This window comes from Crocuta crocuta, unplaced genomic scaffold (genome assembly GCF_008692635.1).
Source record: "Crocuta crocuta isolate KB4526 unplaced genomic scaffold, BGI_CrCroc_1.0 scaffold142, whole genome shotgun sequence".
Taxonomy (NCBI): Eukaryota; Metazoa; Chordata; class Mammalia; order Carnivora; family Hyaenidae; genus Crocuta; species Crocuta crocuta.
The window spans coordinates 1,160,011-1,184,402 of NW_027528892.1; the positions used below are offsets into that span (position 1 = coordinate 1,160,011).

General features: G+C 57.9%; 2 protein-coding genes across 2 annotated transcripts in view; both read right to left on the reverse strand.

Annotated features, from left to right (window-relative positions):
* The window catches only part of PPP1R12C (protein phosphatase 1 regulatory subunit 12C), a 25,673-nt gene extending 2,823 nt beyond the window's left edge, over positions 1-22,850 (reverse strand). The window contains exons 1-12 of the mRNA XM_077756928.1: positions 22,831-22,850; positions 16,027-16,306; positions 12,277-12,407; positions 12,076-12,194; positions 6,243-6,402; positions 3,090-3,234; positions 2,742-2,816; positions 1,460-1,533; positions 1,257-1,384; positions 664-737; positions 253-411; positions 101-168 (exon numbers count right to left, since the gene is read on the reverse strand). Coding sequence (XP_077613054.1) covers positions 101-168; positions 253-411; positions 664-737; positions 1,257-1,384; positions 1,460-1,533; positions 2,742-2,816; positions 3,090-3,234; positions 6,243-6,402; positions 12,076-12,194; positions 12,277-12,407; positions 16,027-16,306; positions 22,831-22,850 — 1,433 coding nt within the window. The remainder of the gene's footprint in view (positions 1-100; positions 169-252; positions 412-663; positions 738-1,256; positions 1,385-1,459; positions 1,534-2,741; positions 2,817-3,089; positions 3,235-6,242; positions 6,403-12,075; positions 12,195-12,276; positions 12,408-16,026; positions 16,307-22,830) is intronic.
* A 577-nt stretch (positions 22,851-23,427) lies between these two features.
* Positions 23,428-24,392, reverse strand: part of TNNT1 (troponin T1, slow skeletal type) — a 10,503-nt gene continuing 9,538 nt past the window's right edge. The window contains exons 9-10 of the mRNA XM_077756964.1: positions 24,342-24,382; positions 23,428-23,552 (exon numbers count right to left, since the gene is read on the reverse strand). Of these exons, the coding sequence (XP_077613090.1) occupies positions 23,507-23,552; positions 24,342-24,382 (87 nt within the window). The 3' untranslated portion in view covers positions 23,428-23,506. The remainder of the gene's footprint in view (positions 23,553-24,341; positions 24,383-24,392) is intronic.

The following is a 24,392-nucleotide window of genomic DNA, read 5'->3' on the forward strand; positions in this document are numbered from 1 at the left end:
GGGGGAAAAAGGACTTGCTGAGCATGAAGCTAACAAGGCTGGGGCCTGACCTGCCTACCCCCCGCCCCCCGAAAGGCCCAGGCCCCGGGCTGGCACTCACAGGGCAGAGGGCTCCGGCACCTGCCGAGAGGGGGTGGGTGGGACTCTGGCGAGGCGGGGCTCCGTGGCCTGTGGGAAGAGAAGACCGGAGGAGTAGGAGGACATGCTCCTCGGTGAGGCCAGGCCTGCTCCCCCGTCCCTCACCCCACTCACCTGAAGGGAAGGCCCTTCCAGCCGGGAGGAGGAGGCGGAGCGCTGCAGCCCAGCCCCAGGGCTGCCCTCGGCCTCCCGCCTGTCTGCGGGACCCAGGGCACCAGAGCTTCCTGTCTTCTGGAGGCCAAAGCGTCTGGGGAAGGGGGCCTCTTCCAGGGGCTGGAGAAGACAACGACCTTAGTTACAGAGGATCCTTCTCAGACACTTCAGGTGTTGTCCCCTGAAGGACCACAACAAACTACAATTCCCATCAGCCCCCATGGGCAGGTGCAGCCAGGAAAAAAAAAAAGTTGTTCTGGACGATTCTGGAAACTGTCATCTTTACCCTACATAGCCCGCAGAGAGGTTTATAGGATTCATAGCACCCAGCCCCTCCCCAAATAGCATGACCTCTAGAGGACCCACACTCACCAGGGGGCTCTGAGGGCTAGTGGGTGGTGGGGAAGACACACCGTTGAGAGTTCTGGATTCTGTACGGGGTGGTTCTATGGTGCGGGGAAAATGCAGATGCCAGGTGCCTCTCAGAACCAGCCCCTCCTCCCTCAGACCCAGGAGTCCAGGCCCCCAGGCCCTCCTCCCTCAGACCCTCCTCCCTCAGACCCAGGAGTCCAGGCCCCCAGCGCCCTCCTCCCTCAGACCAGGAGTCCAGGCCCCCCAGCCCCTCCTCCCTCAGACCCTCTTCCCTCAGACCGAGGAGTCCAGGCCCCCGGCCCCTCCTCCCTCAGACCTAGGCGGCCAGGCCCCCGGCCCCTCCTCCCTCAGACCCAGGAGTCCTGGCCCCCAGCCCCCTCCTCCCTCAGACCCAGGAGGCCAGGCCCCTCCTCCCTCAGACCCTGAGGTCCAGGCCCCCGGCCCCTCCTCCCTCAGACCCAGGGGTCCAGGCCCCCAGCCCCTCCTCCCTCAGACCCAGGAGGCCAGGCCCCCAGGCCCTCCTCCCTCAGACCCAGGAGGCCAGGCCCCAGCCCTTCCGTCATAGATCTAGAAACCCAGACCCTGCCCCGCACCTGTGGGGCCTTCTTCTCCTTCATCCTCGTCCTGTATGGGGGGGCCCCCTGCTCCCCCAGGACGGCGTTCCTTGGACAGGTCTTGGAGGGAAATCTTCTCTCGGCTGCTCAGACGACACACAGAGCTCCTGGAGGGAAGGGGAGGGCATTGGGGTCCGGGCCCCGGGAGCCTCCACCTGCCCACCCAGGCGCCTGCCCACTACCTTCGGTGTCTGCTGCTGGGAGGCACCTGGGGCTCCTGGCTCCGGCTCTGAGAAGCTTCCTTTTGATTCCGTAGCTGCAAGGGGACAAAGGAGGCTACCAGGAGGACCCCACGCGGCCCACGACCAGGGCCAGAAGGCACAGCCGTACTGGCGGGAGGACGCACCACCTGCAGTGAGGCCCCTCCCGGCGGGCACGGGGCATCTGGGAACCCCTGCACTCCACCTCCTGGCTTGCCCGCTCTGCTCTCCTCCCCGCAAGGGTCTCTGACCTCCCAGGGTGCCCTGCTCACGGGGGACATGGTCATGCCCCTGCCACCTCTCCAGGGCTCACGGGGGCACGGCCCCGAGCTCTGCAGCTCGTACAGCCTTTGCACAGAGGATCCCCCTCCAGGACAGTCATCCCATCTCCCACCTCCCCAGAGACAGGACCCCCTGAGGGCTGAGGGCGCACCCTGGTTCCCCCAGAGACAGGACCCCCTGCGGGCTGAGGGCGCACCCATACCTGTGCTCCCTCCTCACTGAGGGCTGACCTGTGCCTCAACCCCCAGGAAGAAGCCGGTGGCCGACCACCCTCACCCTCACACTGCTCCTCAGCCTGGCGTTCAAGGCCCCGATTCAGGGCAGGCCCAGGCCTCTCTGCCTCACACTCCCCTCCAGGCACCACGTTTTCCTACCCCCCGAGCCCTGGCACGTGCTGTGCCCTCAAACCCAAGCACACGCCCTGGGTCTGAGAGGCTATCGGCCAGGCCAGAACCGTGCCCTTTCCTCCCAGGGTCATCACGACCAACCTTCAAACAGAGGGAGGTGTCCATCTACCCGCCACCTACTGGGAGGTCCAGGCCGAGCGCCCGGCCCCCAGGAGGCCTCCGGGGATGCCTCTTGCTACCAACCGGGCTTCCTATCCGCCAAGCAGGTTCCAAATGTCTGTGTTCAGGGGCATACACGCTCCTCGAGGCACTGCAGGCAGGCACCCCGCGCCCCTCCTCATAGAGCAAAGATGCGCACGCTGTTATCCCCATGTTACAGGGGAGGAAACTGAGGCCCAGGGAGTTTAAGTGACCAGCCCGAGCTCACACAGCAAGTCCATGCCAGAGCCAGGATTCAGAGCCCAGAGCCCACACTGTCCAGCCCTTCACCCTGCATTTTTCTAGCAACAAGGCCTGGCTTCGGGCTGGCCGGGCAGCTTTGCGGAGCTGAGGAGACCCAGCCTCCTCCAGGTCCCCAGGCAGGGGCACCCAGGAGCCAGGGAGCGGCCGGGAAGGAGGGAGCCCCCGACACTCACATCCTCCTGCTTCCGGGCCAGCTCCTCCAACAGACTCAGCACCTCTTCATCCGCCAGGTCGCAGGGACGCTGGCCCTGGGGGAAGCGCAGAAGGGGCGGAGGCTGGCGGAGGGGGGGGGGCGTCCCTCCCCCAGCCCCTCCGTCCCCGAGCAGCCCGGCCCCCGCCGCGTGGGTCGGCGAGTCCTCCCTCCCCCAGCCCCTCCGTCCCGAGCAGCCCGGCCCCCGCCGCGTGGGTCGGCGAGTCCTCCCTCCCCCAGCCCCTCCGTCCCGAGCAGCCCGGCCCCCGCCGCGTGGGTCGGCGAGTCCTCCCTCCCCCAGTCCCTCCGTCCCCAGCAGCCCGGCCCTCACCGCGTGGGTCAGCGAGTCCATGCCCCCGCCATGCTCGGCCAGCAGGCGGCAGGCGTCCTCCACTCCCCAGTGGGCCGCGGCATGCAGGGGGGTCCAGCCGTCCCCGTCCCGGAGCTCTGGGTCGTAGCCGGCCTGAAGCAGCAGCCTGGGGGCCAGGGAGGCTCGGAGTCAAGCGCCAAGATGGGATCCGCGCCAGGGGCTGCCGTCGCTGGCCACGCTGAGGGCCAGCAGCGGCGGCACTGAAGCGATCCCAGGCAGATGGCGAGGGCCTCTGCGCGGAGCCCCTCCCCTGGCCCGGCGGGCAGCTTCAGAAACCCTGCCCCTTGTCCGGGGACGAGGCAGGAGGCTAAGTCTTGACGGTCACCCCTGGGTGCGGGCCACAGAGCCTCAGAGCCCGTGAAAGGCTGAGGCCCCAGCAGGGGCAGCCGCGGGGCAGTGATGTTCCAGGAACCCGCCGGTGCAGGTGGCGGCTCTCAGCCAAGGTGATGCTGGCCGCAGCGGGAGAGGGTCCAGGTTGCCACAGCTGAGGGGTGGGTGCCAGGGGTGTTACTAACACCTTAGGGTGTGGAGGACGGTCCCACAGCAAAGACTGATCTGGTCCCAAACCCCACTAGTGGCGAGTCTGAGGAGCCGCGGCTTGGAGGACACCAAGCATGGACCGGGGGGGCGGGGGGGCTGGCATCAGGTTCCGTGTCCGTGGAACAAGCCAGTACGTGGTGGGAGGGTGGACAGGGTTCATCAGACTTTCAAATGGAAGGGCCTCCGCGGGGGCGCCCGCTAACCTGTCACTCACTTCCCAAAGCTGCACGCGGTCACCAGGGGCCCCCAGGCCAGCGCTCAGGCGGCCCCCCTCCCACTCCTCCACCGCCCCGTTCAGGCCCTTCGAGGCCCCCAGTTCTCAACCCACAGGGGGCACCTGGCCGTGTCCAGACGTGTCTGGTCGTCCTGAGTGTGGGGGGCGCTCCTGGCATCCGGGGGAGAGCCCAGGGACGCTGCCTGGCTCAGCACCCTACGAGGGAAGGGCGCCCCCTCCCCAGTCACCCAGCGAGGCTTGGGGCTGCTTGTGGGCCCAGACCTGTCTCACCTGCCACGATGTCCCCAGACCTAAAGGACGGCCTGGCATACAGCAGGTGCTCAGTAAGTAAGGGCCGAGTGTGCACCTCTACTCTGCCCGGGGTCAGTGACCTCCTCCCACAGATGCGGCCGCCCCGAGGGCGGTGCTGGAACGGAACCGCTTCCCCCCCTGCCAGACAGTGAGCTGCCCCCAGATTCCGACTCCCCCCCACTTAGTAACCATGCCTAAACACATGGTCACCCGGCTCAAGGGGGATCTCCCGGGGGTCCTGGCAGCTGCGACAGTCCAGGGGAGTAACTGGGATGAGGCCAACAAAATGCTACCTCAGTGTTCAGCGTGCGTCACTTCAGGATTATTCTCTTAAAAGGAGTCATTGGGGGTGTCAGTGGCTTAGTCGGTTAAGCATCCGACTCTTGATTTCAGCTCAGGTCAGGATCTCATGGTTCATGACTTCGACGGTGGGGTTCATGACTTCCTGTTGGGATTCTATCTCTGACGCTCTCTTTCAGTCAAAATAAATAAACTTAAAAAAAAAAAAAAATAGGGGCACCTGGGTGGCTCAGTCAGTTAAGCCTCTGACTTCGGCTCAGGTGAGGACCTTGCAGTCTGTGAGTTCCAGCCCCATGTCGGGTTCTGTGCTGACAGCTCAGAGCCTGGAGCCTGCTTCAGATTCTGTATTTCCCTCTCTCTCTGCCCTTTCCCCACTCATGCTCTGTTACTCTCTGTCTCAATAATAAATAAGTATAATAATAACAATAATAAAAAAAGGAATCAACATTTGCTCCTTTTGTCCTGTCCTCCTCCCTGCAGTCTGGGATGCAGATGCAATGGCAGGAGGTGAAGCAGCCACCTAGGACTCAGGTGGAAGCCATAGGCAGAAGAGGGCAGGGCTGGGTGCATGACGGGGCCTGACCATTCACAGTATCCCACTCCCCTGCCACAGGGATTGGCTTCGGGACAGGCAGGTGCCCGAGGCAGCTCGGTGAGCATCAGGCCTGAACTTTTGCTGCAAGAATGGAGGACGAGGCATTCTACTTTTGCAGCAGGCAAGCAACTAGGTCATGAACCTGGAGCTACTAGGGGTCATCTCCAGCACCTCCTGGGAAAACCTGCCTAAAAACCCAACACAGAGGTGAGCAGAGTTGAGGGATTCATCTCTACTCCACCTCCACACTACAAATAAAGGATAAATCACAAAGAGAGAGGAATTAGAAGAGAATATGACAATGGGAACCAGCCACCCCCACAGAAGAGGGTGAGGCACCCAAACATGGATGGCAGCAAGGGATCACACGCTGCACTTTAAAATACATAAGCGCCAGATAACCTGGCTTCAAATACAGAAATAAACAACTGCTGGACCTACAAGGACAAACAGGCAAAATCCATAAGCACAGTAGGAAAGCACAGTAGGGGCGCCTGACTGGCTCAGTCCGTGGAGCGTGAGACTCTCGATCTCAGGGTTGTAAATTCAAGCCCTTCATTGGGTGTAGAAATTACTTGAACATAAAATCTTAACAACCACCAAAAAAAAATGTACGTCTCTCACAGTAACTGACAGAGTAAGTAGACAGAAAAAAAATCCGTTAAGAATACAAGAGACTGAAGCAGCATGACTACAAAGGTGACCTAATAACCTATACAGAAGACTGTCCTTGACAACACACTTCGTTCCCAGCACACTTCGTTACACGTACGGGGGATAAAGCAAACCACCGTGAATTTTGGAAATCTGAAAGCATACAGAATGCATTCTGTGACCACAGTGCCATCAAGCCAGGAAATGGGCACTGAGACAATGACTGGAAAATCCCATGCATCTGAAATTAAGGACATCCTTCTAAATAATCCAGAGGCTGCAGAAGAAAGATTACAAACTAGAAAATGTTTTGAACTGCAGGACAATGAAAAGCCTACACAGCAGGACTTGTGGACACGGCAAAGGCTCTATTTAGAGGAAAATACTCCGTCTACAATCATAAATTTAAAAATGTGCAGGAAGGTGGGAGACAGCGAGAAGGAAGAGACCAGCCCAGTGCGAAGAGCAGGGAAGGGGGGACCACGCCAGCCCCGCTCACCTCATCACTTCGATGTAGCCCTTCGCGGCGGCCACGTGCAGGGCGGAGGCCCCTGTGCGGGGGTGCCGGGCCTCGGGCATGGCGCCCCCGTTCAGCCAGCATCTTGTGTCATGCAGGAGCAGTTCCTCCTCGGCCCGTTTGGCCGCCTCCACATCCACACCTGGGAAGACGAGAAGGAGCAGTGGTAGGATTCACACCCAGAGCCCAGGAGACACGGGGGCCCCTTGCTCTGCATGCTCCTCTGGGCCTCAAGGGACCCGGACTTCCCAACGGGGCCTCCGAGGCACTGCTGGGAGAACGGGGCATCGCAGGCCCTTCTCCCATTTCAACCAAAGCATCACCTTTCTCATTACTCTTAAGTATAAACCCGGCACCTGGTTATGTCGAATCCTCCTTGGCACCACCAGTAAAATCCTGAGCCTACGTCTGCATGCACTGTCAGGGCCTTTTCTATCACCCTGCGTAGGATAAACCAGGCAAAGAGCCACCAGACCCCGGGGCTGTGTTACTGGGGAAACAGCTTTCCCTGACCGGGTGCGGATTCCCGCGCAGCCGTGCCGTCACCTGCGGCACCAGGAGAGCTAAGCGCGCTGCTCTGTCGGCCGGCTCCAGCACATCCTTCCGGTTTCCTGCAAACCTCTTCTGCGTTTATGGATGCAAAGGCCAAGTTAGGACTTCACGTGGAAGTGGATTTGGGATCGACAGGCAGCCTTGTTGAGGCGGGAGTAGTATGTGTTGCCGGTCACCGAGAACCTGCATTTTGCATGCCCTCTACTGAGACAGGAGTCAGAAAGGGTCTCTTCCAGCGAATGGTCAATCTCTCTCCTGGAAAGTTTACTGGCGTCCATTGTTTTTTCAACTGTGAGATTTCTCACACTTATCAAAGTGCTGGCATGGAGCTGAGCCGCCCTGCTCAACGGCGATCCGCCACAGGCAGCTACTGAGCGCCTGAACCGCAGGCAGTCCAAACCAAAACGTGTTATGAACATAAAATACACACTGGACTTTGATGTGCGGGGAAAAAAGAGTGTGGCACGGGGCGGCCGGGCGGTTCAGTGGATTAAGCATCTTGACTCCTGATTTCAGCTCAGGTCATCATCTCAGGGTTCATGAGTCCGAGCCCCATGTGGGGCTCTGCGCTGAAAGCATGCAGCCTGCTTGGGATTCTGTCTCCCCCTCTCTCTCCCTCAAAATTAATAAACTTAAAAAAAGTGCACAGCCACCTATAGATTGTTTTCTTTATAGTGACTAACGTTGACATGATAATATCTTGGACACACGTAGTTAAGTAAAATATATTACTAAAGTTAATTTCACCTGCTTCTTTTAACTCTCTTAAATGCACCCACTTAAAAATCTCTTACACGGTGGCTTAGACCAGCTTTTCGTGTGACGGCACTGGACAGAACCCCCATGGCACCACCACTTGGGCTTAAAAATTAAAACAGAGACAGCAAAAGCTGGGTGCCCCCCATCAATCTCACCTCGGGTTCGTGACGGTGTGTCTTGTTACAAACTCCCTACACACCCACAAACGGCGCCCTAAGTCTGTGCTGGGGTCCCAGAGCGCAAGGTGCCCCGCAGTAGGCTGCGCGACTGCGCCACCTGCTGGCACCCAGAAAACTCACGCCCAAAGTGCAATGGTGGGGCAGAAAGACGTCCAAGGAATGTTTGGGAGGTCAGGGCCCACCTGGCGGGCCCAGCCTGGGGTGGAGAGGCCAGGGCGGTGCTGGGGACTCAGGGACACCCTCCCCCAAAGCCCGCACACAACTTCCTGAGAGGGAATCACCTTCAGTCCTATTACAGATGCACAGGCCTGCCTTGGGCAGGGGAGGGTGGGGTGCTGTTCAACAACCACTAGTTAGTGTCCTTCTGCAGGTGCACACATCCTTCTGCACTCTGCTGTTCGCTGAGATTTGCCTGCGTTTATTGACGGAGCCCTTGATCGGGGCTGGCGAACCTGTCTGGTTTTCCCCTGTGTTGTCATGATGGTAAAATACAAAACCTCATGTCCATTAAGCAGTCATTCCCCGTACCTCCCGTACCTCCCTCCCCCGGCCCCTGGCGACCCCTAGTCTACTTCCCATCACTAAGCTTTGCCCATTCCGGAAGCCACCTGTGTCTGTGAATGAAGTTTTACTGGCACGCTGCCACGCCCACCGTGGACACGGGGCCCCTCGCTGTGCGGGAGGTGGGGGAGGGCGGCCACGGGCCAGGTGCTGACTGCACTTTCCAGAGTCCCATCCTTCACAGAAGCTGCTGCCCCCCTTCCAGAGCGCTCCTTTACATCGGTGACGTACCCACCTTCCTCTGAGGGAGGCCCCGCCTCTCCCGCCGCCAACGACCCCCCCCCCCAGGACAATTCCTGTCTGAGAGTGGGAGGGCCTCTCTGCTGGCTTAGCAGCAGAACGCTGGATGCCCCCTCCCGCCCAGTTCTGTGTCCCTGGGGGTCGGACTACAGCCAAAGTGGCTGCACAGGACAGGCCCGACCCACGTGCCCAGGGCAGCTCTGCAGCAAGGCCGCGCTGGCCTCCCCGGCATCGACTCTCCCTCCCTCCCGAGGCCTTCACTTTCCTTACCCTGCACTCGCCTGCACAACTCTCACAGGGCTGCGCCTTGGCGGCGGGGCTTCGTGGGTGGCCACGTCGTCACCCGGCCTACCACCCATCCCTCTCGTCCCAGCGACTGGCTAGGGCTGGCTCAGACCAAAGGTTGCGGCCAGGTGACTGAGGAAATCTAGTCCTGGTTCAGCTGAAGAATCAGCCTGCACTGTTAGGAGCTGGGCTTCGTACGCCACTGAGAGAATCTGCCTCAGAAAGAAGTCAGTGCAGGGCTCAGTCGGTTAGGCGTCCGATTTCTGCTCAGGTCATGATCTCACAGTTGGCGGGTTCGAGACCCCCATGTCGGGCTCTGTGCTGACAGCTCAGAGCCTGGAGCTGCTTCGGATTCTGTGTCTCCTTCTCTGCCTTTCCCCACTCATGCTCTCTCTCTCCTTCAAAAATAAATAAACATTTAAAAAAAACTTTACAGGCACGTGGGTGGCTCAGTAGGTTAAGCGTCTGACTTTGGCTCAGGTCATGATCTCACAGTTCGTGAGTTCGAGCCCCACAGCAGGCTCTGTGCTGACAGCTCAGAGGCTGGAGCTGCTTCAGATTCTGTGTCTCCCTCTCTCTTTGCCCTCCCTCTGCTCACACTGTCTCTCTCTATTTCTCTCAAAAATAAACATTAAAACAATTATTTAAAGATTAAGTAAGACAGTCAACTAAGCCACCTAGTTGCCCCCTAAAAAAAGATTTTTGAAGGGGCACCTGGCGGGGGGCGGTCAGTCACTTAAGCGTCCAACTCCAGCTCAGGTCATGATCTCACGGTTCGTGAGTTCGAGCCCCATGTCGGGCTCTGTGCCGACAGCTCAGAGCCCGGAGCCTGCTTTGGATTTTGTGTCTCCCTCTCTCTCTGCTCCTCCCCCATTGACATTCAGCCTCTCTCTCAAAAATAAACATTAAAAAGATTTAAGTTTTTAAAAAATTTAAAAAAAAAATGAAGTCAATGCAGAGTTCAGTACAGTGATAGTTCTGACTTGGTGCCCCTAGATCAAACCATGCCTGAAGTCTGTTAATTCCTAGACTTTGGTTACATGGCCCATAAATTCCCTTTTTATTTTAAACTGTGGTAAAAATACATCTCAGATTTACCATCTTAACCCCTGTTAACAGTGCAGCTCAGTGGCATTAAGTGTACTCAGGCCGCTGTGCAATCTCCACCACTATCCGTCTCCAGAACCCTCTCATCTTACAAAACTGAAACCCTGTCCCCATTAAATAGCACCTACCTGGTCCCCCTCCCCCTCCCCCTGGGACCCACCACTCCACTTTCTGCCTCTATGAATTTGACCATTTTAGTCCCGTCCCTCCTAGCGCTAGACGCACACAGCACGTGCACACTCGTGCCCGCCTCTCTCCCGGAGCACACTGCCCTCGAGGTTTGCTCACACTATGGCACGTGTCCCAATCTCTTGCCTTTTCCGGGCTGGGTAATAATGCTCGGTCCTGCACATGCCACACGTTGTTCAGCCATTTCTCGGCTGCGGGACACGTGGGCTGTCTCCGCCGCGTGCCAGGGGGAGCAGCAGCCGCTGGGGGCGCGCGGTGCCAACGGCCTCTAGGGCTGAGCCGTGCGCGCGGCCGCAGGGCCTTCCCACGGGGACAGCTGCCACCCTCAGCAGCCAGGCTAGTTCTCAGTCACAAAGGGAGAAAGGTGCCTCCGTCCAGCGCGTCGTGAGGCTCAGGGTAACAGCGCTGGGGCAGCCGGACAGCACGCGTCCCTGGGAGCGCGGCGTGGGGCGCACCTCCCGGAGCGGCAGCAGGCAGGGCCAGGCCCAGGGCGGTCACCACGGCGGGGTGAGGAGGGCGAGGGGAGACCGAGGGCAGGGCGCGCCCACAGGAGGCCCGGAGGGGAGGCTACAAGGTGCCCCGGCCGACAGCGCAGCACCAAAGCCAAGGTCCTGCTGCCCACGGAGGAGTAACAATGTGACCCCCTGTATCCTTGTTCTAGGAGATACAGGCTCCCAGGTCAGGACCAGGGTCACAGTGTCTGCGACGTGCTCTCGAGATGGCTGGGAACAGAGAGGGAGGCAGCCCGGGAGGGAGAAAGAAAAGGAAGGAAAGGGGTGGGGGAAGAGTGCTATTTATGTATAGTGGGGGGAGGGGAGAGGCAGGGCGAATGCAGATGCGCCCAAATGTTAAAAACTGATGAATCTACACCATATGACCCCATTCATACAAAACGTTCAAAAACGTGTAGGGACAGGAAGCGGATGCGTGGTCTCCTAGGGCTGAGCGGGTGCCCGCTGAGGGCTCCGGCTTCTCTGGGGCGAGTGAAGGCCTCTGAACCCACGTGGCGGCGGAAGCACAACACTGAGCCTCGCTAGCCTCCGAGAACCAAACCGGCTGGGGCTCACACCTGCACAAAGCCGTAAATCCACCCGAAGCTCAGGCAGGGTCACATGGGCGCCCCCGAAGGCTGGCGTCCCAACCTCTGTCCAGGCCTGAGGTTTTTCAGAGTGACAAGTCAGAGAAGAAGTGGCTCAGCTCTGCCTCCACGCCCGCCCCCCACGTTCGCCGGGACCCCAGGCGCCAGCAGCCAGCCTGCCCAGCCGAGCCGGATCCGGGTGTCACCTTCCACGCCCCAGGGCGTGCTCAGCAGCAGAGCCTCCAGACCCCCAGGCCCTGCGCCCACACCTTCCCAGCGGCTGCCCTTCTGAAGCAGGAGCTGCAGCCCACAGCCATGTACTCCAGGTCGCTCAGGCCGCAGCCTGCCCTACACACCCCACGCATCGGCTGCTTCTAGGCAGCTGCTTTGGAGGGAGTACGTTTGAACGTGAGCTCCCCTGAGAACTTGCTAGAAGCAACGCACATTCTCCCTAGAAATATGAACACGGCCATACACAGTTTCAGGGGGTCCTGGGCCCCATGTTAAGGACCCCGGGGTTCAGTGACCACGCACACGGGGAGCCCAATCCCCCTCTGTGAACACTCCCGAGAGGACCATCTCACCTGAGAGAGCCCCGGACAGGCCCCCACACCTCACCTCCTCACTCACGCCAGGGGTAAAATGACAATCCGGGTGAATGAACATCGGGTCGGGCTCTTACCGGCGCCCACTGGTGGCACACACCCTTTACACGATGGCCCGATGTTCCAAGCAACCCAAGGACAGGTCCCCGTAATCCCACCTCACAGGCAAGGAACCCGGAGCAGAGAGGGTCCGAGAACCCCAGGAAACGGCGGGGCCGGCCTCCGAGGCCTGCAGCCTGCTCAAAGCACCAGGCGCCCACCTCGGTAGGCGATCTCCGCCTTCAGCAGCCCCTCCATGGCGTCCGACTCGGCCAAGTCCAGGGGCAGGTCCCCATCGCTGTTGACGGCGGCAATGTCAGCCCCGTGGCTCAGGAGGTACCTGGGGACGGGGGCGGGGAGGTCAGGGCTGCGGGGTCTGCGCCCTGGCCCCCGTGCGATCCCACTTCCCTCTCCCGCCTCACCTGGCGATGTCCAGGTACCCACAGGAGGCAGCCACGTGCAGGGGCGTCCAGCCCTCGTTGTCCGCCTGGTTCACCGTGGCGCCCTGCTCCACCAGGAAGTGCACCACCTCCAGGTTCTCATCAATGCAGGCCTGGGCACAGGGGCACGGCCGTCAGCCCTCCCTCATCCAGGCTCTGCGCGCCCAGCAAGCAGGACCCCCGAGGGGCTGTGGCAGACCCCGGGAACACGCAGTCATGACATCCAAGGGAAAAACCCAGATGACCCTGGAAGGCACTGGCCCTGCCCCTGGAGCCCCCTTCAGCTACCCAGCTATTTAAGACCCCCCGGCCTCCCAAAGGTTAGGTCAGCTGGGCATCTGGGGCTCAGTGGGGACCATGAGAACAAGACACCCAGATCCCTGCAAGTATGAACTGGATAAGGAAAGGTGGTTTTTTTCTCCAGTGTACAAAATCCTGAATATTACGTCCGATGTACCCCAGGCACCACCCACACGACCAGGCTTCCAGTGATGAAGCCCTCCTCCCTCAGACCATGGAGTCTAGGACCCCACCCACCTCCTCCCTCGGACCCTGCAGTACTGACCCTAGCCCCATCCTCTCTCAGACCCTGGAATCCTGAGCACCCCCCCCTGCCGGCCCTCCTCCCTCAGACCCCAGACTCCGGGCCCCCAGCCCCTCCTCCCTCAGACCTGGGAGTCCAGGCCCCCAGCCCCTCCTCCCTCAGACCCCGGACTCCGGGCCCCCAGCCCCTCCTCCCTCAGACCCAGGAGTCCTGACCCCCAGCCCCTCCTCCCTCAGACCCAGGGGTCCAGGCCTCCGGCCCCTCCTCCCTCAGACCCGGGAGTCCTGACCCCCAGCCCCTCCTCCCTCAGACCCAGGGGTCCAGGCCTCCGGCACCTCCTCCCTCAGACCCAGGGTTCCAGGCCCCCAGCACCTCCTCCCTCAGACCCAGGAGATGCTCTCCAGGAACTGACCATGGCCCTGACTCACACCCTCAGGGGAGAGGCCAGGCCCCTGGGGCCCAAAGCTGTGCGCAGGGGGGCCCCCACCTGGGGAGGTCTTCCCCACTCCTCCTGCTGTCAGGCTCTACTGCAGAGAAGAAATCTGACTCATGGAGGCAACGGCCCTCGCCTGAGGAGGGACATAAGGGGACAGAGAAGGGATTTAGCCCAGAGCACATGAAAACCCCAGTGGGCGCTGGGACCTGAGCTGGGTCCAGGCCAGGGGTGGGCCTGGGCTTCGCAGGTCCATGGGCTAAATTAACCCCCAACTCCCTCACCTCTTCAAACCCGTCCATGTGGAGAAGGGGGGAGGAGGCCGCGAGGGCCAAGAGCATGAAGTCATGGAAACTCGGGCTGTGGAGGGGGGGCCACACGTGCCCTGGGAACGGGATGAACTGGGCTCGGTTTATTTCCACCCGGTTGTCATGGTGATGGGGGGGGTCGAGGAGGGAGATGGGCCTTTCCCTTTCAAGGACCTGGCCGGGCACAGGAATCCATGTGAAAGATGCCCGCCGCTGGGCACCAGGGATCCAGAAATCCAGACAACAGCACCCCCCACGGGGAGCCCAAGCCCCTCCCCCTGCCCAGACCTAGCCCTCCCAGCTTCCACCCTCCCTAATCAGACCTAAGAACTGTGGCTCCTGGTCCCTCCTACTCCAGACCCCAGACCCCGCTACCGATTCACAAGGCAATTCTGAGGATGGAGGGAACACACCAGCTTTACCACGCGGTTAACAAGCGCACCTGAGTTCGGTGCTGGGCCGTGAGCACGCCTACGCACACACCACAGGGGCAGGGGGCTGGTGCCTGGGGACCCACTCCAGGGAGGGCTCAGGAAGGAAACCATGGTGCCGGGACTCACCCAGACAAGGTGACCAACTGTCCCAGTCTGTCTGGTACGGGCGCTGCCTGAGACCCGGGGCTTCCACTGCCAAAACCAGGCCAGCCTTGAGCAAACCACCATGCGTTGGTCACCCCACAACAGACCTGACCCAAACCCCAGCTCGCCCGCCTGCTGGCCATGTGACCTGGGGCAGGAACTTCCCCTCTCTGAACCTCCAAAGCCCTAATCCTTCAGGTTTCCTGCAAAGCCCCGGAAAGTGAGTTTACCAAGTGCCTGCCTGGAATGAAAAATCCTGGAATGAAAAATCCTGCCTTTTCAGGATTTCACCTGAAAAGGCAGCCCGATAAGCAAGGCCAACGGGGGTGCCGGAGAAGGGGGTTCAGCCTGGGGAACAGGGCCAAGGGCCCCTGAGGGAAAGTCCGGGAGAGCCAAGGCCTGGTGGTGGCGGAGGAAGGGAAGAGAAGCCTGAGCCCCCTCCACCCTGGGCCTACCAAGTACTCTGACACCTTACAAGGCCTCAGGGAAGCAGGACCCTCCTCTGGGTGGAGGAAAGCATCCTAGCTAGCACGTGGGACTCTGGAGGGGACAGGCCTGGGGGTGAGGAAAGAGAAAGAGAGGAGGGTTAGACCGGCGGCAACCCTCCCGCTAATGCCTGCGCTGCTCCCGGGAGGGTTTTCCACACAGCTCAGCTCCCTCCTTCACCAGAGCCCTGCCACGGAGGGACCTACTAGCCCTGTTGTACAGATGAGGAAACTGAGGCACAGAGAGAAAGGACACTAAATCGAGGCCACAGAGCTGAGGAACTGCGACTTGAACCGAGGACCAATTCTCAGTCTCCCCGAGTGCCCTTCTCTTCTTCCTGGGAACCTGAGAAGTGGGTCTCTTCAAACATCCCTGCCTCCCCAGCCAAGCTTTCCACAGGGTCTCCTCTGGCTCCACCGATGGCCAAACCCTACGGGTCCCAGCGGGGAGGAGAGGGCTGAGGATGGGGATCAGGAGATGAGGAGGGAGGCGGTGTCAGGGATGAGACGGGGTGGTGGCCGCTGTGCAGCCAGTCCTGTCCCCAGCAGTCCCACTGTGGGCACACAGACCTGCACCCCGAACCAGGGAGGGCTCTGGGGCACAGAGACACTGGGGGAGGCGATCGGGGGGTCCTGGAAAGGCAGGGGGCCGGCTGCGGACAGAGAAGACAGGCAGGTTGTAGCGCCCTCGGGGAGCTGGCACGGCCTCTAGGAGAGAAGCTGCCCGACGCCCAGGAGAAGGAAGCGAGGCGGTACAGAGCCTAGAAGAACCTGACTCCAGAAAGAGCATCCTCACACGTGAACAGACGCACCGCCAGGGCGAGGGGCCTAATCGGACCGCGGCCGCGGGGAAGAGCCGCGCCTCGCCAAGCGGGCCAGGGCCCGAGGGAGGGAGCCCCGCCGGCGCGCGCCCGCACAGCACTACGCTTGCTGCTCAGTGAAAGCGACGCCTTCCCGGAAAGGGGAAACGGTGGGCCAGAGGGCGTGGAAGTATTGCTGCAAGAGGGGGCACAGCCTCAGAAAAGGCGGCAGCACTAAATGGCACAGCAGAGGCGGCCCAGAGACTAGTGAAGGGTGCTCGGGGTCGGGAGAAGGCAGCGCGAAGTGGCAACGACCGGGACCAGGGACACGGACCCGACTGAGGCCGCCAGCAGGGGCTCGGGTCCAGACAGAGGGCGGCAGACACCAGAGCCGGTTGAAGAAGTTCAAGATTGGAAGCGGGGAGCTCCGGGTGGGTGGCAAGGGCCAGGGGGCCGGAGAGGGCAGCAGCACAGAACGGCGCAGGCCGAGGCTGGCGACCAAGAGCGCTCGGTGGCCCGGAGGATGCTGGAGGAGGCTCGGACCCTGTGCGGGCCGGGTCCCGGGAGGGGCCGGGGGCGCTGACCTGGTGCAGGGCGCTGATGCCGTCGGCGTTGGTGGAGTCGAGCACCGCGCGGGCGGGCGGCGGGGCGGCGGGGGCGGGCTCGGCCCCGGGGCCGGGGTCGNCCCCGCCCGGCGCGTCGACGTCACACGCCGCCCCGGGACGCGCTGGGAAATGGAGTCCGCGAGCTGACGTTGCTAATGGCAACCTTCGGGCCTCGCTCGGCCCCGAGGCACGCCGGGAAGTCCGCAGCTCGGGGGCGGCGGGCCGAGGGGCTGGGCCGGGGAGCGGCNCCCGGGGCGTGCTGGGAAGTGCAGGGACCAGTTGCACCGGGCCCGGGAGTCGGAAAAGATATAACGCTCATTTTCCCAGCTGATTTATTGTGGGCTCTTTGGTCGGCTCGCTTCAACTAGAAACAGGAAAACAAGGACGTTTCTCTTCTGTCCACAGTCTTTATGCCGAACGCCCAGAACGGAGCCTAAGAGAACGCGACCGGAGATAGTTTCTGCATGAAAGAGTTAATGGATTCGCGACCGGCGAGCCCCGAAACCCAGAAGTGCCTCAGGACAATCCTGCGTCTCTGGGTGACCGCCCAGGTCATGCTGGGAGATAAAATCTGCAGTCAGAGGTCACGGCCATCGGGCCACAGCCCCAACGCACGCCGGGAAATGTAGTCCTCAGGGCCACGCCCCTAGAGGCTCAATGGGTCCGAAGAGCCCCAAGCACCTCCAAAAGATGAGGCTCAAGGGCAAGCGAAGCCCAGATTCCCTTATCGTAACCTCTGGATTACATCCGGGAAAGGAGCCCAAGGGGCGGGGTCCATAATGACAGCGGTTCCCAGAACCTTCATTCGCCCGTCCTTCTCGCTCTCGCAACCTGGGACGTGAACTACGCTGGGAGATGTAGTCCAGGCTCTACATCCTCGCAAGTCATGCTGGGATTTGTAGTCCCGGGTGAGGCGTTCCACGTAGCAGTTTCAAAGCAAGTAGTCTTCACCTTAAGGGTCCTGTACCTAAATCCTGGATAGGAAAGATGAGGCACTTTGATATCGTAACAAGAATCCCATAAAAATTCACAGAAAGGCGCTGAAATCTGGATAGATTTTTTTTCCCCAAGGGGATGTTGGAGCTGCCCACCCACTCCAAAGTCTTCAGTCCTGTAGAAAGATATAAACTACAAATCCCATGAGGCCCCGGGAACGCTGGCCGTGGAAATCAAGGGACTAGGCGTCCCGGTGGTTCTTGGGATATGTAGTTCTTGAACACGCACGCTTCCCACGCTTGTACACATCCAACCTCATTCTGCAGGGATCTTAAAAGACAAGCAGTAAATCATCCCTACAGTTGTTACGTGTGGGTGTGGATTTGTGTGTTTCAGTGCCTGTGCACAACTGTGACACACAATAGCCTGTGTTTTTGCGATCCTGTGTGTGCCAAGGTACATGCTGTTTATAAGGGCTCGTGTTTATTATGTCTGTAAGTGTTCATGGAAATATGCCTGTGTATTTTTGTGACTGTGATTGTTTCTCTGGGGTATCTGCTCAACCCACGCAACGAAGTGTGAGACATGTTCCCACCATCCACTCAATTAGCAATCTTTACACTGACTGTTGTATTTAGGCTCCAGCCTCTATTTTAAAATTCTCTTCTGCTGCAACGGTGAAGAATTCCAGCTCAGATCTAGGCAATCGTGCGTTTGACACTTGTTTCTGCCCACTTCCCAGGTGTGGGATCTGGGGCTAATCTCTGTCTCTGGAATTGTCCAGTGTGTACATATGACATCTGATAGGTACAAGACAATGGCTGTGTACAGACATTTTCATATCCCACTCGTTGAAGTTCTCTTCTTCCCTTTGCTTTTAGGTGGTGAAGGTTTTTTCCCTTCCCAGGCCTGCTGTTTTCTCTCAAGGCTAACACTAGAGTTGCAATCCTTAACCTTAGAACTGGAGGCCCCCCTCCCTGCTGGTGAAAATAACATCAGCAAGATAAGAAGAAGATGTTCCCTGCAATGGCAGAAAAAACACGCCGGTCTGCGTCAGAAAGATGGTCCAGATAAAGGAATGAACTAAAGTATCAGGTTTATTCTGTTGTTCAGTGTGAAGACAGGACTAGGCATTTCTGATTTTTTTTTTAAATTTTAAATATTTTTTTTAATTTATTTCTGAGACAGAGTGTGTGAGCAGGGGAGGGTCAGAGAGAGAGAGGGAGACACAGAATCTGAAACAGGCTCCAGGCTCTGAGCTAGCTGTCAGCACAGAGCCCGACATGGGGCTTGAACCCACGAACCGCGAGATCATGACCTGAGCTGAAGTCGGACACTTAATCGATTGAGCCACCCAGGCGCCCCTAAGCATTTCTGATATTTTAAAACTGTCCCTGGCAGTTATTTGCACAGAGGAAACTTAAATTTAAGAGAGATATGTACTGTGGAAGATACAGCGTAGCTGACTTCTCATGACTATCAGCACAATAAAATATCTCCTGGGTCCTCAAACTCCCACCAACGGGAAGGAGACTTTGTATATGTTAACCATGCCAATAACCATGGTATTCTCCCAAATAGCATCTCAGATACGGGCACGGAAAGAAGCCCTTCCCTTCCCGGGAGTGTCAGGGGCCAAAATGATCACAGAGGAGGGATTTTGTCCCAATGTGTAGAACCACGTTTTCCAGATCTGGTAACATATGATCTCTTTTCCTCATGTGCTTACTTCTCTTTACCCTCTTTTCTTTGTGGGAATGTTTGTCTGAATTGTTATTATTACAGCTCCCTGTGCCTTCCCATTGTGGATTTGTTAGGGAGGGACAAACTGTGTGTGCAGTTTACAGGATGTCAAACCATGGGAGACACACCCAAGCCTGACTGACGGGGCTGGTCTGCCCCCGAGACCCTGGACTTTGTCCTTGGGGTGGGTGAGTGTGTTCCATGTACAGGGTCTGTATATGTGGGTTGGGCAGCCAGAGGATTGGGGCATGTCACAGACAGCTAATTGCCTGCCCATCACTATTTTCTCCTCCTCAAAAAGTAGAGCACTGGTTGGGGCGCCAGGGTGGCTCAGTCGGTCGAGCCTCCAACTTTGGCTCGGGTCATGATCTCACAGTTCGTAGGTTCGAGCCCCACGTTGGGCTCTGTGCTGACAGCTCAGAGTCTGGAGCCTGCTTCCGATTCCGTGTCTCCCTCTCTCTCTCTCTGCCCCTCCCCTCTCACGCGCTGTCTCTTTCTCAAAAATAAACATTAAAACAAAAACAAAAACAAAAACAGAACACTGGTTTTATTTGAGTGGCAAAGTACCCAGCTAGCTAAAGAGTAAGCCAGAGACCTAGCCTTCTTTGCAATTAGAAGAGGCCAATAAGATGCAAATGAACATTACTGGTGGGGCTTCCGGAAAGACTCAAGAAAGGGTTTTGATTCAGCTGAGAGGTGCACCTTTCTGCCTTTCAGCTTTCTGCCCTCTTCCCTTCCTGGAAGCGGATGTGACAGCTCCAGCTCCAGAAATCATACTGTGACCACGGCATGACCTCGTGGGCAGAAGCAGAGCAGGGAAGAAGGAGTCTCAATTCTTGACGGCGCTTTGGACATGCCTTTCCTGCCCAGGACTGCCCACCTCCTTCCTTTAGCTTGTGTGTGAGAAAACAAACCCCCAATTCACCAGAACCATGGTTATTTTGGGTCTCCTTCACCAGCAGCCAAACATAACTCCTAAATGACACTGTTGGCATAGTGCTGGCGTTAACAATGGGAAGGGATCAGAGTCAAGTGCAGAAACATGAAGAGGCAGTCACAGGATGACCATGGAAATAAACAGAATTCTGGGAGCATGAGATGAGGCTGAAATTCATGAAAAAAAAAACACCCCACATATGTCCCTACTTAGAAAGAGAGACTTCCATGGGGCACCTGGGTGGCTTAGTCGGTTAAGCGTCCGACTTGCGCTCAGGTCATGATCTCGCGGTTCGTGGGTTCGAGCCCCGCGTCGGCCTCTGTGCTGACTGCCAGCTCGGAGCCTGGAGCCTGTTTCCGTCTGTGACTCCCTCTCTCTCTGACCCTCCCCTGCTCACGCTGTCTCTCTCTCTCTCCTAGAAATAAAAATATTAAAAAAAAAAAAAAAGAGAGACTTCCAGGGGCGCCTGGGGGCGCTCAGTCGGTTGAGCTTCCAACTTCAGCTCAGGTCATGATCTCACAACTCAAGGGTTCAAGCCCCGCATCATCGGGCTCTGTGCTGACAGCTCGGAGCCTGGAGCCTGTTTCAGATTCTGTGTCACCCTCTCTCTCTCTGCCCTTCCTCCACTCACACTCTGTCTCTCTCTCTCTCTCTCAAAAATAAACATTAAAAAAAAAAGTGTACAGAAACACAATTACTTTTTAAAAAAGAGAGACCTCCACCAGACACCACATGGAGAGAGGTCCCAGCCACCCCAAACAGAGTCACCCTAACCCAACCGTTGCCACTGAGCCAGCAGAAGAACATGGATGCATGAGCAAGAATCCCAGACAAGACGGGAGCCTCCGTCTGGGTTACTCCAGCCTTACTCAGCTGGGTAAGCGTCCAGGTCTTGATTCTGACTCATGTCATGATTCACGGTTTGTGAGTTTGAGCCCCATATCAGGCTCTGTGCTGACAGTGCGGAGCCTACTTGGGATTTTCTCTTTCCCTCTCTCTTTGACCCTCCCCCGCTCACTCTCTCTCTCAATCTCAAAATAAACTTAAGGGGAAAAAAAAAAAAAAGCCCAGACAAGATCAGCGGTGCCCAGAAGAACTGCCCCAATGAGCCCAGCACAAACTGGCCACCAAGCCACCGACTCATAACCTAAGTAAAAGGCTGCTACGGAACGCCAGTCAGATGTGAGGTGAATATTCCAGAACGCCAATCCGATGTGAGGTGAATATTCCAGAACGCCAATCCGATGTGAGGTGAATATTCCAGAACGCCAATCCGATGTGAGGTGAATATTCCAGAACGCCAATCCGATGTGAGGTGAATATTCTGCAGGAGCAAACGGGTTCAGGCAAGCAGCTTCTGAGAGGCCCTCGAGTCTGCTGATTGCAAGCTGCATGCTGTGTGGGATAAGACGAAGCAGGTAGAGGAAAAAGTGGTTTCACTAATGCACCTGCGTGGGGGGAGGCAGAAGCTTTGGGGTCCTGTTTTATTCGTTTTCCTCTTCTTTCACATTGTAATAGAACTGATTTAAAAAAATTTTTAATATTTACTTATTTTTGAGAGCGCAAGCAGAGGAGGGGCAGATAGAAAGGGAGATACAGAATCTGAAGCAGCTCCAGGTTCTGAGCTGTTGGCACAGAGCCTGACGCGGGGCTCAAACTCACAAACTGTGAGATCATGACCTGAGCCAGAGTCGGACGCTTAAGCGACTGAACCACCCAGGTGGCCCTAGTACTGATGCATTAAAAAAAAAACTTTTTAAGTTCATTTATTTTGAGAGACAGAGAAAGAGTACAGGTTAGGGAGAGCCAGAGAGAGAGAATCCTCAGCAGTCAGGGTGCCTGCGTGGTCGAGTTCTGGTGACAGCCCACCACCTCCATGCTGTCCTCAGATGGTGCAGAGAGTGCTGTGATCTCTTCATTTACTCACAAGGACACTAATCCCCACTAATCCCATGACGGGGTCCGCCCTCATGACATCATCGAAACTTGACCTCTCAGAGACCCCACCTCCACAGACCACCGCATTGGGGATTAGGGCTTCAACACATAGATTCCATGGGGACATATCAGCCATGTGTGTGGGATAGGTAGTCTTCCCTCAGCCATTCACATTTGAGATCTGGGGCCCAGGAGCCAGGCCCCTACGTGCTCAGGAACGTGCGCCCATCCTAAAGGTCACAAAGGTGGGCACTGCTTTGTCACTGAGAGCAGATCCTCCTCCCGTGAGCAACTTTACAAATTATTTTGTTTCAAAATTCAGATATAGGGGCACCTGGGTGGCTCAGTCAGTTAAGCATCTGACTCTTGATTTCAGCTCAGGTCATGATCTCATGGTTCATGAGTTCAAGCCCACGTCGGGCTCTGCGCTGACAGTGCAGAGTCTGCCTGGGATTCTTTCTCTCCTTCTGTCTTTCTGCCCCTCCCCTGCTTGCTCTCTCTCAAAATAAGTAAACTTAAAAAAAAAAAAAACAGTTCCTTAAAAAATAATAAAAATAAGGGCATGTGGGTGACTCAGTTGGTTAAGCGACTAACTTCTGCTCAGGTCATGATCTGTTTGTGGGTTCGAGCCCCGTGTCAGGTTCTGTACTCAGAGCCTGGAATCTGCTTCGGATTCTGTGTCTCCTCTCTCTCTGCCTCTTTCCTGCTCACACTCTGTCTCTCTCTCAAAAATAAACATTAAAAAAATAATTAAAAAATTAAATAAACACTAAATATTTTAAGTTAAAAGAAATTGAGATAGAATTCACACTGCGGGGGGAATATCCTGCTTCAAGTGTACAGTTCAGGAAGGGCCTGGTTGGCTCTGTCAGTGGATTGTGTGACTCTTAACCTCAAGGTTGTGGGTTCAAGCCCCATATTGGGCATGGAGATCACTTAAAAAAAAATCTCAGGGACACTGTGTGGCTCAATCAGTTGAGTGTCTGACTTCAGCTCAGGTCAGGATCTTGCAGTTTATTAAGTTCAAGCCCTGCGTCGGGCTCTGTGCTGACTGCCAGCTCAGAGCCTGGAGCCTGTTTCAGAGTCTGTATCTCCCTCTCTCTCTGACCCTCCCCTGCTCACGCTGTCTCTCTCTCTCTCTCCTAGAAATAAATTAAAAAATATTTTTAAAAAATCATACAAATAAAAAGTAATTTTAAGTGTAGAGTTCAGGGGCTTCTTATAGTCACCAGGTGGTGTCTGCCACCATCACGGCCAAGGCTGAGCACTTCTGCCAGCCCGCAGAGAGCCAGGGCTCCCCTTTGCCCTCCGCACAACTCATGCAAATGAAATCACACACCCTGTGGCCTCAAGTGTGGCTTCCTTCACCAAGCATCACGTGCCTGAGACTCGTCCACACTGCAGCCCATCAGGACCCCATTCCTGTTTAGGGCTGAATAACACCCCTTTGTACGATTCCTTGGTTGACGGACGTTTGCATGCGTTTCCACTTTCTGGCTGTTGTGAGGTTACGAGTAATGTCGCTGCTGACATTTGTGTGCATTTGTGTGTGTGTGTGTGTGTGTGTGTGTGCGCGCGCGTGTGCGCGCACGCTTGGACATGTTTTTGGTCCCCTCAGGCAGACCCCTAGGAGCGGAATTACAGGGTCATACGGTGACTCTGTTTAGCTTTCCGAGGACCGGACAGACTGGTTTCCACACGCCATGTTACATTCCCACCAGCAGCGGGTGAGCTTCACCTTGACCCCTCACCGTCCTGAGTGCGGCGGTCAGTCGGGGAAGCGTAGAGGCTGGCGGCGGGCTCATAATGAGAGAGAACTCAGCCAGTGCCTGCCGGGGAAGCATTTATTTCAAGCCACAGAGACAGGACGAGCGCTCCCAGGGCTCCGGCTCCAGCCCCAGGTCCTCACTTCCAGCGGCCTCCGACGCGGCCCTTCCCTGCCCCCTTCCGGCTGCGGGAGAAGAGAGAGGGGGCTGTCAGGCAGGACAGGCGCCCCCAGCCTCTGCCCTCAATTCAGGAAGTCCCCCCCCAAAAAAAAAAACTCCGGCTCTCCCTGCCCAGAGGAAGGCGCAGGCAAATGCATTCTCCCTTCGCGGATGGGGTGGGGGGCTTGATGGTCCCGGGGCAGCTCCCCTGACCCGAGGGAGCTGACCTCGGTGGGGGAGCTGAGGGCGCCCCTGTGGGCGCTGACAGATGTTTAGGAGACGTGCGGGGGGAAGGGAGGGGTGCGTGTGACTAGCACGCAAGACGGGCCAAGGCTGGCGTGAAGGGCGCAGACAGCGGGAGGCATGGGTAGAGGAACAGAGCAGGCGCAAAGGAGGCTGGGGAGGCAGAGCCAGAAACTGCATCAGTTACAGCCGGTGGTCAGCCCACCCGCGGGGCCGGCCGGCCTGGGCACCGCTGCCTCCCGCCCCCCCCGGAGGCCAGGAGCCCCCACCCCTCCGGCTCTGACAGCCCCATGTGCTCCGGCCACCGGCCGCCCTCCCCGGGGCCAGGGCGCCCGCCCCACCCGACGACCACGGACTTAGGGGGACGTAGGAACAGAGATGGAGACCCAAGGAGAGAGACCGAGGGCAGAGAGAGAAAGAGAAGAAGAAGGCCCCAGAGAATGACAGACAGAGAGAGAGAAAGGGACAGACACCAAGAGGGGCCGAGGGACTGAAGGGGAGCGAGAGGGAAGGAAAGAGGAACCCCAGGGTCGGAGAAGGGGCGTGGGGCTCGGCGGCCCAGGCACACTCACAACTTCTGGGCGTGGCTGATGCGGTTGTACAGCACGTTGATCTGTAAGGGG